The sequence below is a fragment of the Pararge aegeria genome, chromosome 27, assembly GCF_905163445.1.
Source record: "Pararge aegeria chromosome 27, ilParAegt1.1, whole genome shotgun sequence".
In the NCBI taxonomy this organism is placed as follows: Eukaryota; Metazoa; Arthropoda; class Insecta; order Lepidoptera; family Nymphalidae; genus Pararge; species Pararge aegeria.
In genome coordinates, this window is record NC_053206.1 from 851,045 (window position 1) to 864,720 (window position 13,676).

Genomic DNA, 13,676 nt, shown 5'->3' on the forward strand with positions numbered 1-13,676 from the left:
CTTTTTGAACATCTATATATATATATATAAAAGAGAAAGTGTGTGGGTATGTTCCGTATAGGCTCCGAAACGGCTGGACCGATTTCAATGAAACTTTCAGGGAATCTCAGCATTGACCTGGCGAGAAATCCTGTAAAGTTTGGTGACGATCGGAGCACTCCTATTTTTGAACTGTCAAACTGTCAAATACAGCTTTTATTAAAAATGTAATGATGCAAGTTTATTGTTTAAATAAAATAAAGCAAAATCTAGCCCGGCGAAGCGGGCTGGGTACGCTAGTATAAAATAAGAATAAACTTGCAATGCAATATATACTAGGCTACAAAAATCTCTTCTCTTTTCTGTGGCAACACTCATTCGGGGAAATACTATTAACATGGTTATTTATGCCGCTAAGCAGTTTTGTTGAAATGCTGTGTTCCGGTCTGAAGGGCGTGGTTCCCGGTGTTGACATTTTACATTACAGGTTAATGGACACAGGGCGGCATGTCGCGTGACGTGCTCCTTGCATGCCCTCCGAAGTGTTGCCCTGCTCATAGGCGACGGTTTTCCACTTACCATGCAGTGGCCCATCAGCTTGGTCCGTCAACTATTACTATAAAAAAACAAGTTTATTTGTAAAGGAGGTTATAGTATTTATTGATCGCAGGAAAAAGTTTCTTAGTACCTATGTTAAATGCTTTAATGTGTGTGTAAATGCTTTAATGTGTGTGTAAATGCTTTAATTTACTACCTACAACAGTTTCATGTACTGTACTTTCCCATCGCGCAAGTATAGGCGTGTGAACAGTGGCGTGCACTTCATATAAGCACAAAAACATTGCCTACCCTGAAATTGATATATAACTCGTATAGAAGGAGATTTTTTTCCTTTTGATGTAATTGACCAGCAGAATGCCTACCCTCTTAAGGAACCCGGTGGACGCCACTGCGTGTGAACCCAGCTTAAACAGAAATATATATAGAATTGAGCCTTTTATATTAAACTTTAAATCCAAGCTCTTTAGGTTAATTTTACTTTAACGGTATAGTGTCTCAAATTAACGTGAATGTAGAGATTCTAAATTCAGAGGAATATAGATCTAACGGAACTCGATTTAAAATCGTATTTACCTTGTAGAATAATATTTCGCTTTTGCAGCAAAGTTTTCGCCAGGACGTTTTCACGTATAATATGAAAACCTCCATTTTGTGTTCGAAGCTATAAAACTAGTTTGTAGACTCTTAAGCTGCGAATATTTAATAACGAAAGAAAAGTGTATATTTTGTGGCCGAATATTAACCGAAAAAGAAACTACAATATTTACAATAAAACTAAACATAAAAATATAAATAACCCTTTTTATCTATACATAAATTTGTAGAAAATAAATAGAATTCGGTGCCGTCTCTTTTATACATAATCTATGCGTTGGCTATTTTAGGATTATTATTTTGCAGCTCACGGTAAGTTTTACGCTCACATCCAACCAAACACCAAGACATGTACGCGATTTGTACTCCAATAGTGACAAAACCAGGGTTTGTCACTGCAGATACATATACAGGGTTAAATGAAAAGTACAAAAAAGCTCTCGGTTTTGTAGTTGTTTACATTAAAACAACGATTTTTTTAACTCGAGAGTTTGTGAAATATTTAATATTTTACATAGATACTCTACTTGTAACTACTCTGTGATGTAACATCGGCGATAGCGCGCGAACCAAGACTATCGTGCGTGCAGCGTATTGGCAACGGGGGCATGTGTTTGGTTTCACAGAGTAATGTCACTTTACAGAAATAACATGACTTTTTATTTTTTATGCATTAAATAAATTCATACCAAATTTTCATAAGTCTTAGAACAAAAGTTGTTAGATTTAATGATAAGAACTATTAGGCTTTCTGGTATTTTTTATATAGCTGTAAATAAATAAAATAAAATAACAAGTGATGTTTGTTATTTCATTATAAAACTTTTTTCAACTGAACGCATATAACTCGCGTTATTAAACAGTATATCCGCGGTGCCTTCTCAGTGATTTTACGCGAAGGAAGACGCATCCAAGCGGTAGTACAATGTATAAAAAGTATCAAAGTTCGGGCTTTCGCGTAGAACTTCTGATTTCCCGCGAGACCTCCCCACAGCGGTCTGCAGATAAACTAGAGGGGGGACTAGGGCGGGACTTTCGTGAGATAGAGGCACACAGTGGACTTTTTTTAACCGACTGCTTTCAAAAAGGAGGTAATCTTTTTCTTTTTGAAGTTACACTTCTTTAGCGGCGTTAGGAAAAAACCATGGTAGTGAAATTATACGATGTGAAGTTACACGATTCTAACAGGGTGGAGGTAGTTGCGAAACCGAGTGAGAGGGGAATACTTAGTCCGCCAGCTCACTTTTTACGATGCGCGCGCACACCGTCACAAATAACCGACACCATCAAGTTAGCTGTAGTCGACATTTAGTTTTTCAACACAAAATTGTTTGGTTTGGCAGTGCGCACTTTCAACTGTCAAAGTCTCAAATTTTAATGTTCAGTGGAACTTGTTGGATAATGGAACTGATAATAACATAACTAGATAATGCGTTATAATAAAACTCGCTTTACTTCAATGTATTAAATACCTTTTCTCTATTGTTAGTGTCGTTTTCTCTACAAACGTAGAATAAGGCGAAAGATAAAATTTCTGAAAGGTTTTTTATCTTGTTAAGCCTAAGAAGTATAACTTCTGACGCGCGTACATAAGTACACACGTTTCTTTTGGGAGCTAACAGCTCATGCCGAAGATCTGTTTGGTGTGGAGTATAAGGATTGAAGAAATTATAAATTACTCCGTCTAGATTCTCCTACTTTCCGCGGAGTATAGCTAATTATACTTAATTTTTCCTCTTGCTCCAATCTGTTTAAATATCAATGTGACTCTTTTTTTTTTTTTGGTGTTTTTTTTAAATTTTCTAACAGAAAAAGTGTCCATGTTTTTTTTAAATATTTCTCTGTGTATTTATATACCTACTAGCGGACCCCAGCGCCATCTGTCCGGCTGATTTGTGAATCTAAACCATCCAGGGTGCCACCCAAACGCATACCAAAAAATCATTAAAATCGGTCCAGCCGTTTAGGAGCAGTTCAGAGACATACACACGCACACAAGAAATATATATATATGTTTATATATATATATATATATATATATATATGAGATAATGTTTTCAAATATTGAATATCTACATATATAAAAATTCACCTACCAGAATATTTCGCTAAATTGGAAAGTGTTCGATGGTTTAATTCTAAAATTTTACATAACTTTTCATTTCTAGAAGTTTTTTAAGTGTTTTTACCTACACTTGGAGGAATTATCAATTTTATAAATTTCACAGTCAAAACGGTCGCTATAAGCCTGATGTAAAACGCATATACTAATTTCGGCGTCGACAGTAGAAGATCGGCGGCTTATTTGGTGAAAGCGCTCAGGCCGCGAACGCCGAGTCGCAGGTTCAAATCCTGTCGGTTCCGAAAATTTTTATATGCAATTTAAATTTCGAGAAGTTTTCTTCGCAGCACTTTTTATTAATGGGGAAATGAGAGTCAAGCAAGCTATCTTAACCTGACCGAGGACCAACTGAACAAACTTGAGCGTCTTCAAAATCTTGTTATTCGGTTCATATTTGGCTTACGCAAATATGATCATGTATCTGAATTTAGACTGAAGCTTAAGTGGCTCCCTATTCGTCATCGTACAGAAGCGACAGAACATGCAGATCATGTTCTGTCGCTTCTGTACTGTGTGTTATTTAACCCTAAAACTCCCTCTTACCTATGGAGGGTAGAGGTAAGGAGGATCATCTGTGTCTATGAAAAAGTGTCGTCAAAATGTATTAAATTAGGATGGCGCCACATTTGCATCAGGGTAACTCTTAAAAGAAGCGCCAAATATAAATATTGTTAGAGTAGGCTTGAAAAATAAACAAGGAAGTAAGGTTATATTTACCACAATATTTTGTACAACGTAAGTTGTTGAAATTCTCAATAATTAACTACTTTAGTCGATAATGACATTAAATTTTTTAACTCGGCATACTTCAATTCATCTACGATTGCTACATCCATACCATACCCTGTGCATCCACCAGCGCCATTGTGGAGGATTTTTGAACTGTTATTTAGCGCAACAACTGGACACTTTTTCAACTTTTCTCCCATATAAGATGACTCTCCTTACCTCTACCCTCCATACTCTTACCTAAAGGAGAAATCAAATTTTCTTGGAGTGCAGTCAGATTTACGTTCTTGTCGTACGCTGACTTTGAGCATGCCGTTTCATAAAGCTAAGTTTTATAAGCATTCATTCATTGTTCAAGCTACTGAACTGTGGAATGCACTCCCAATAAGCATACGACAGTCAAGGTCACTAGACATATTCAAAAATGCTGTTAAAGCCCATAATCTTGAGCAATAAAGACGACAGTGATTAACTATTATTCATATTTAAGTATGTTTTAGTATACTATTTTTTATATTTATTATTATTAGTATTTTATGTGTGTAATTGTTCGTAAGTATGTATATAATAATAATACCACCCCACCAATCGGTTTCCCTTGGTTTTCCTAATCCTAAGGTTGCCTGGAAGAGATCGCTACTAAGCGATAAGGCCGCCCTTTGTATCCTACTTTTTAAGTTTTATTTTTGTTGTGTCCATTGTTTTTTTTTCCTACTTGTGGTGTACAAATAAAGTGTATCAATAAATCAAATAAAATAAATAAATGTTTTATTTTACTAAATACAATTAATGCTAGTTGCATTAATTAAAATAAAATAATAAAAATTGTGATGGTATTTCAATTTGCATCTTCCGACAACCCTGGTGCTTACGGTCGTGTAGGTAGATTCTGAGCGCAGAGGAATTGGGAACTAGTTCACGTTGTAGTAAGGTGCAATTTGGAATGCACGCAGCACTCTGAGAATTTTCTACGCTAATAAATCGGCGGCATTCCCCCGAGATCAATGGAGTGCAACTTTTGTATGTCCGTACTATCTACTCCGTATCAAGCATCGCGAGCGTTAAAATTGTAAGCCGGGTCCATATATATATATATATATATATATATATTATAGATTATATATATATGCAAATATCAATATAATGTGAATTCAGCATTACAAATATGTTTACCAAATTATGTGAAATGTTTCAAGTTCTTTTGTTGTATCCTATTCTTTTTTCTATTTACTGTTGTATTGATATTGTGTAACCTTTTTGATCCAGAGAAAATATTATATTATATATATATAATTTCTCCGATCCGATTACTCTATCTGTGTTATGAGATAGAGCCAATACATTGCTGCGTGAAAGGACATATCGAAAGAATTTTACATTTACAAGGTCCATTGGTAAGATGGTACTAGGACAACATATAAGATGCGATTATTACAAAAGCTATACAGCCTAAAACGCTATGGGCCTTTGCTTGGACAAGCCAATTTCTCCATCGGAAGCAGTTTCTTTCTAGTTCCGAACTCCCTCTGTTCTCCATAACTCCACCGTACCTCTACGCCCCTCCACCAACCCCTTGGGGGCTACATACGATAGTTATTAAAATTTCAATTAAAGCACATTTCATTTTTTATATTAAAGTAACCAAAAAAATAATAATTGACAGCCCTAATATATTGCACGCGTGTGTGTAAGCATGTGAACGTATATGTGAATTATTGATTTTTTAACCGTCGACACAATAACTATTGAGTAGGAAATTACGTAGGTAAGTTTGAAGTGTCTGTCTGCGTGTGTGTGTTGGCATCGTAGATCCCGAACGGATGAACAGATTTAACAAAAAAATAACTTTTTTTATTTTTTCGTTCTGATAATAATGGGTCCAAGATAAATTTAATTACCCACGAAATGGGTAATTAATTTTTTTTTTCACAGCTCACTAAATATGGGTAACAAATGAAAGGGCTCGACTAGTAGCATAATGTACACTACATTGAAAGGGACTGGAGAGATAACGAAATGAGAACTAAAAACTTAAAATTACCTTTTTGTACGACCAATGTACTAGATTGCTGAAGAAAGTGAAGTGATGGTATCTGGGACCTAAAGAACTAGTTTTTATTTTACTTTAAGTACATTAAGTACTTCTTCAATTTTTAATATATTATTAATACGTGGGAACTTAATTTTTAACTGACGCCATAGTGATCTGTGAGTCCATTCCACCCGTAGCCTAAGTACAATATCTCGCTCTACGATTTCACACATCAAACTCTACACCGTCAAACTTAACTAAGCTTTAGAGTCTAAAATCCCGTACTTCCGATTTATATTTCAGAAATGTCAAGCAAAAAGTTCTAGCTGAAGAATTGCAGGCAAATTTGAGCTTTAAATCAACTCAATTATAAGATCCATTTTACTCTGATGTTAAAGTATTTCCTTACTCGAAATCAACTACTCAATTGCGAGCGGGCGAATTCTGATTCGCTGGTTGTCGCCGCGTATTTCTAAAGAACTTGTGGAAACTTTATTCTAACCAGGGCCGCGTTTTTACGGGCTAGTTGGAATACAGTTTCCAATAATTTTTTTTTTAATCCAGGTAGGTAAGATTAACGTTGTGTTTGTTTGTGTTGTCATAGCACACAGTATTAAAGAATTAAAATTCCATCATAGTCGGCCATTGAAAAAGAAGTAGCCTATTTTACTCAACCCGTAAACTATCTCTATGAAAAATCACAACTGTACGTTGCGGCGTGAAATAAGGACAAACCCACAAACATTATGCATTCATAATATTATAGTAGGAATATCAATAAAGTACCTTACCTAAATGATCTCTGAGGCCGAGATCTGAAGAGTGTAATTTGACTTTGCTTAAGTCCGAGCTTGTTTTAACGGTCCCATAAGTCTTAACGGACGGTTAATTAGCAAACTGTCCCTTAAGTCTTAACGGACAGTTTAACTGAGCAAAGTCAATGCACAATCAATGAATATCAGAATTAATATTATTTTTTAAAATATTGCAGTTATTTAACCCTGTTTAAAACAGTAAGTGACTTAAAACCGTACATCCTAACCCGCTAAAGTAAAAAATATTTACCACATTAATATATAAAATGTTGCAATATACTTAGCACCCCATTTGAGGTTTACAGCGGTATATAAGTTGCAGTATTGCCCATATTCCTGAAAGCTACTCGACCCTCTTCTGTCTCTGTGATTCTGGTATCTCACTAGTTTTCGCTCAATATTTTATCATTTGAATTTAGTTTTTTTTTTTAATTTATTGGTAGGAAATCCCACCAATCCACATTGCGAGCAGCGTTAACAATGAATAATTGGCTAAAACCCACCGTTTTAGCCAATTATTCATTGTTAACGATCACAACAGTGATTACGGTTTGGAGGCGTTTCTTGCACCAAATTTTTCACTAAGTCCTTTAATATTACTTAGTGCATCTCTTATAGCCGCGAGGAATATATAGTGCTTACACCCACCACGCTACTCCAACCAAAATTGAGTGGAAAAGCATTTATACGATCGGTTTTGACTGGTTTGCTTTATGCTATATTATCTGTACCCCTAGTAAAAATTTCTATATTTCGAAAACTTTAATGGTTTTAGTAAATCTCAATAATATAATGTTAAATAAATTGAAGCTAATGCTCCTTGGTTTAAAGACGTATATTCCTTACTACCGATTTTAATTTCACTAGCCGCGCTTGTAACCCGTAGTGGTAGCGCGCACTGCGGTTTTAAAAGCGCGCGATATACTTATAGTAATATTGTGACGTATGCGTTTTTTTGGTAGTGCGCTCAGTTGCGAATAAAGGTGTATTACAGCGCATAAAATCGTAGTGCGCGCTCAGCGTTAATTTAAAGAATTGCAATTCGAAATCGAAAATTTATTCACCTATCGAAACGTTAACGTAAATGTAAAGACTTCACAATCGTTATATTCATTTTCCTTTGTCGTCGTTATCGTATATCAAAACACTTAACTGTTCCGATATACGATAACGAACTAACGATCGCGTAATTTCGTAGCTTCAGTACAAGATTTGTTCCCTTGCAATCGAATAGTCGTTATCGAGTAATAAACTCTGTAACATCAAAGTAAAGTGGACTTAATGCCACTGGTTTTAGAGTCGCAAATCATGTTTTTCTTATTTGTTTTACGAACGTTCTGTCAAAAGCCCTCGCTAAAGAATTGTAGGCGAGGCAATTGAGCATTAAAGCAGTGCGAATAAGACCGATTTTACTCCGATGTTAAAGTATTTAGATGCTCGAAAACTACTGCTCGATTGCGAGCGACCAAATCTTGTATCAAGGCTACAGATCTGATACTAATGGTTATAGGATGGTAATGTACAAACTCGATATCGCATTTCGTTACCCGAAAACTTTAAAATTTCGTGCTAAAGGTACACTTAAGCTAAAACTAAGTGAAATTTGTATTTTAAAAAGAGATTTAAGGCGGAAACACACTTAACACGGCACGCGACCCACGATTTTCCTACACTTATTACGACCATTGATAACTAAGATCCGGGCCATAATCTGCTATTAAAGTTGTGTCTTAGTTCGACCTCAATTAATGACATCTAATTATCGAAATTAAGAAATTAATATTTAAAAAAAGAAAAAAAAAATATTTTATATTGGAGCTTACTCCTTAAGAATCGATTTTCATACATAAGGCGCCAGGTATCAGAAAAATGTAAGGAGTAAAATCTACTAATGAATGACCTCGATACGTTTTCGCTTTGCGACGTTGCATGCCCGGCAACCGGGATGCGCGAACATGCAACGTCGCTTTCGTTTAATTAACTTATTTTTCCTATTTAAGTTACCAACGAAACCGAATGATATCTAGATAAAGAAACAAACACATAAATGTATAGGACAGAGTGAGATAGAAAACATAAAACATTTTTTTTCCCATTCTAGTTACCATGGAAACTAAATATTAAACATTACATTATCCTAAGTTCTGATACTCTACATCCATCTCGATCTCTCGTAGGCTACTTTTAAGAAGTTACACTTTCATATGGTATTAATCTTTATTCAGCTAAATAAACTATTTTTGTGTATGTTTCGACAATCGTACTTAAGGAGTAAACTCCAGTCGTGCGTCGGAGCTGACACACACTTTTTATTTTTTTCCAACAGGTAGTTAAACAAATTTATTTAAAGTTTATTAAACTTCATTAAATAAAAAAAAAAATTATGTTCATAAATATTAAACACTACCTATAATATTGGCTTGCCTATGACGGGTACGAAAGAACTTGCTTTTATCCGAGTTATTTTACCCGCGGGAACCGTTTGTTTACCCGGGATAAAAAGTAGATTTCGTTACTCTCTGCCTAAAAGGTTACACTAACTGAATGCCAAAAATCATGTTAATTGTTTACTTAGTAAGAGCGTGAAGGACAAACAAACAAAAAAACTTTCATCATTCATAGTTACGACTAGCTTTTGCCCGCGTACTTCGTCCGCGTTTTTGCGGTTTTCAACAACTCCCGTGGGAACCGTTCGATTCCCTGGAATAAAAAGTAGCCTACGTTACTCTTCGTCTATTCAGCTAACTGAATGCCAAAAATCAAGTTAATTGTTTACTAAGTAAGAGCTTGAAGGACAAACAAACTAACAAACTGTCATCATTCACAAAATTAGTTACGACGAGCTTTTGCCCGCGTTTTTACGGTTTTTAACAATTGTCAGAAAAACCGTTCGATTCCCTGGAATAAAAAGTAGCCTACGTTACTCTCCGTCTATTCAACTAGCTCAATGCCAAAAATCAACTCAATTGGTTGCTCAGTTGGATAAACAAACCAACGCATTCTCATTTACAATATTAAGTTAGGTATTTATACTGTCAATAAAAGTTTACTATTTGTCATTGAACGACCACTGAGAGACATTTGGAACAGCAGATTTTGGGCGCCAGATTCGACATGGACCGCGTGGCGTGTTAAAAGTGTTTCTTTAATTAAAATTACATAAACCCTCACTCCGAATCCGATTCAGTTTCATCCGTCTCTTCTTCCTCGGAACTCGAGACCGGCTCGCATTTTATAAACTCAATCTCTTTCCGGGCACGACGCGGTCGCCCCCTTCTAGCGCCCACCTTCTTGGAGGTGTCTCCGTCATCCATAACGGTCTTCACCATCTGCGATATGCGTTTGAGATGTTGCTGCTCGTGTCTCTGCAAGTGGTTGTTCAGATACCTCTTTATCTTAAACTTCTTCCCGCACTGGTCGCACTCGTGCGCGTAGTTGCTCTCGTCAACCTCGACGTGCACCGAGTTGTTGTGGCGCCTCAGATAATGCGCGTGCGCAAACTCCTTGTCACACTTCTCGCAGCGTATCTTCGGCTTGTCCGGGTGCACGATCTTTTTGTGCTTCTTCAAACGCACAGCCGAGTGGAAGTACTTGTCGCACAGCTCGCATTTTATCTTCTTGTCGAACGATGTGTGAACCTGCATGTGTTCCTTTAAGTACTGGTCGTTCTTGAACTCCTTCAGGCATTCGGGGCACGTCACTTTCGACTCCAAGGGCGGATGTATGTTCAGGATATGTCGCTTCATATGGTGGCGCGACTTGAACGTCATCGGGCAGAACACACACGGGTGTCTCTCGACCTGCGAGTGCTGGAAGTGTAAGTGGCGGTTCAGGTTTAAGTGGCTTTTGTACAGCTTCTGGCATATGTGACACTTGTGCTTCTCTTTCTCCGGCCGGTGGCAGTTCTCTATGTGATAACGCAGCTTGTACGGTACAGAGAACTCCTTCCCGCAGTCCGGACACTTTATTTCTGGCAGCGTGTTTGGATGAATACGTTTGACGTGCATGTGCAACGCCCTCCGCGTGCGGAACTCCTGGAGGCAGAACTGGCAGTAGCACTTCTCAGTCTCCGAATAATGTTTGTTCATTCGATGCATGTATAGATAGTGTTTGTTCTTGAATGTCTTGTCGCAAATGTCGCATAGCACTGCTGACTCTTCGGAGGAGTGCACCCTTGTGGTGTGGAGGTAGAGGTTTTGGTAATTCTTGAACTCCTTGTTGCACTTCTGGCATATATAGCGCTTAATCCTTTTTGGAAACATCACGGGTTTCCACGTGGACAGGACAGATTCGTACATCGCCCGCTGTTCCGGGTTCAGCTCGTCGCTGTTCACGCTTATGAACTTTGGTGGAGGTCGGTTTGGCATCGGACCCGGTCTGGGTATCGTGTGATCTATCTGCCCTTCCTCTATCTTCGGCTCCTCCATCTCTACTTTACTCTCCGTGTAGTCGTCCGTTGGTGGGGGGTAGTTCGGCGGTATGGAGTAGTTCTCGGGCATGGTCTGGTACGAAAGGTTTTCTGGTTTCGGGACGATGAAGGGACCGTCCATTCGGGGAATGTACATACCTTCCTCCAGCTTTGGTTGCGGGTACAGGGGCGGCGGTAACTCCATTGCGGCGGTCTGGAAAGATGAACCGTGGATAAATTCATGCACCAAAATAAATTTAAAAACAGAACACAGTGGTTGCAAATGGTATGCTTATTGAAGCATTCCCAACTTTGGGCAAAAGCAACTTTTTTTTGGATTCCACTACCAGTAAGCCTTTGACTACAATCTCACCTGCTGGTAAATGATGATGCAGTCTAATAAATATGAAAATTAAGCTCCGCGAACAGTAGGAGAATCTGTATGGTGTAATTTATAGTTTCTTCAATCCGTATACTCCACACCAAACAGATCCTCGGCAATGTACCCTCTACGCACGTTTCGCTCCAAAACCGGAGCATCCTCAGGGGATGTTGACTTTACAATAAATAACTGTTAAGATCGATTAGGTTGAATTTTTAAGGATGATTTAACAATCCTTTGCGATTTCACCATTTTATGCCATCTTCCTTCTTTATGCATACCTAGGTTAAAAACCCTGGTCATGCCACTGCTGAGTGGGCATGCATTCTCGGTGCTCTGTTAATGGCAGGTTTGGCAAATAGCATACAGACATCTTCAGAGGTATTTTTAATTTAAGTAATTTTAATTTTATATCGATATATATAAAAGAGAAAGTGTGTGGGTATGTTCCGTATTGGCTCCGAAACAGCAGGACCGATTTCAATGAAACTTTCAAGGAATCGCACACCAGATTGACGTGGAGAGTAATCCTGTAAAGTTTCGTAACGCTCGGAGCACTCCTATTTTTGAACTGTCAAATACAGCTTTTATTTACTATGACAATATTCTATTGTTGGGTGTATATGGATGTAGATAATGATATTCACCCGCACGAGAAGAGAATAAAAGAGAATGAATACAGAGAGAAATAAAGGATTTAATATATTATGAGACTTAAATTAAAAATTTCATGATGTAAGTTTATTTTTTAAATAAAATAAAGCAAAATCTAGCCAGGCGAAGGGTGCTGGGTACGCTTGTTATTTTATAGAAATTGATGTAATGAATGTAAAGGAGCTTGACTTCAATTTCCGGGAGCAGAGTTCGAATCCCAGCACTCGCCACAAACTTTTCAAAGTTATGTGCATTTTAAGTAATTAAAATATTGCTTGCTTCAACAGTGATGGAAAACATTGGAAAACTGCATGCCTGAGAGTTCTACATAATGTTCTCAAAGGTGTGTGGAGTCCACCAATCCGCATTTGGTCAGCGTGGTGGACTACAGCCTTAACCCCTTCTCATTGTGGGAGGAGACACATGCTCTGTAGTGTGCCGGTGATGGGTTGATGTGATGATGATGATGATGAATATTATTTAACAACTATTGTCACAATTAAGCGATAATAACTAGGAGCAACAGCTTCACATGCTCTCCGAGGCAAGTGGGTTGGCACCTCAATATTCCTAGCACCGGTTTGTTACTGAAAAATTTAACCTAAGACCTTCTGATCCTGAGTTAAACAGACTTACCAACAGACCAATGAGACAGTCATACATTTAAATAAAGACCTTCAATTTATACACCTTTATTATATTTCCAATCCCTGAAGCCTAGCTCATAAATAAAACAAAAGAACTATAATATAAAGGATCCAAAGTAATGATACACTTCAAAAATCCTTCAGTTTATCTTCACTGTTTCTAGAAAAAGCGCGAAAAGAATATAATCTGCGTTACTTTAACACTTTTTTTTTAACTATTAACTCAACAAAAGCCAATAACAAATTTACTTATTGCAAGTTACAGTTTATCACAAGTTGACAGTCGTATTTAATTAATGTATGTCTTTCAACAACCACTGCGGTCACACATATTTGCGAATGGAGTTATAAGTTTTCCGCGATCATAATCGGTAATCATTTAAGAATTGACGATTTACGAAAAACTTTGAAAATGTTTTGATAGAATAACTCTTTTGTACTCACTTTTGCTGCGACAGCTCTTTATAATTACACTTAAAATGCACTAGAACACGTCATAACTTTATCGGAACCACATTCAATATTATAATAAAACTATAAAATCATAAAATGGCATTGTGCCTCGGGCTACGTCTTCAACAACATGGCGTGCTCCGTTTACGCGAAATATAACTAAAATAACATTGCACTTAGAGAAATAATCAAAAAACAACGATTCCCTTATACTATTTGTGATATTATTGATAAATTTAATAAAATTCACGGCTAAATCGCTGCGACGAATTTTGTTTGACAATTGAATTTTAACCACAG

The 13,676-nt window shown here is 37.2% G+C and overlaps 1 protein-coding gene across 1 annotated transcript; it reads right to left on the bottom strand.

Moving 5' to 3' along the window:
* Positions 1 to 9,514: 9,514 nt before the first annotated feature.
* Positions 9,515 to 13,645, bottom strand: LOC120635826 (zinc finger protein 431-like). The gene is made up of 2 exons (XM_039906994.1): positions 13,368 to 13,645; positions 9,515 to 11,454 (listed from the first exon to the last, which is right to left on the bottom strand). Exon 2 carries the CDS (start codon positions 11,443 to 11,445, stop codon positions 10,000 to 10,002), a length of 1,446 nt encoding a protein of 481 aa, XP_039762928.1. The 5' UTR covers positions 11,446 to 11,454; positions 13,368 to 13,645; the 3' UTR covers positions 9,515 to 9,999.
* Between the last annotated feature and the right edge of the window lie 31 nt (positions 13,646 to 13,676).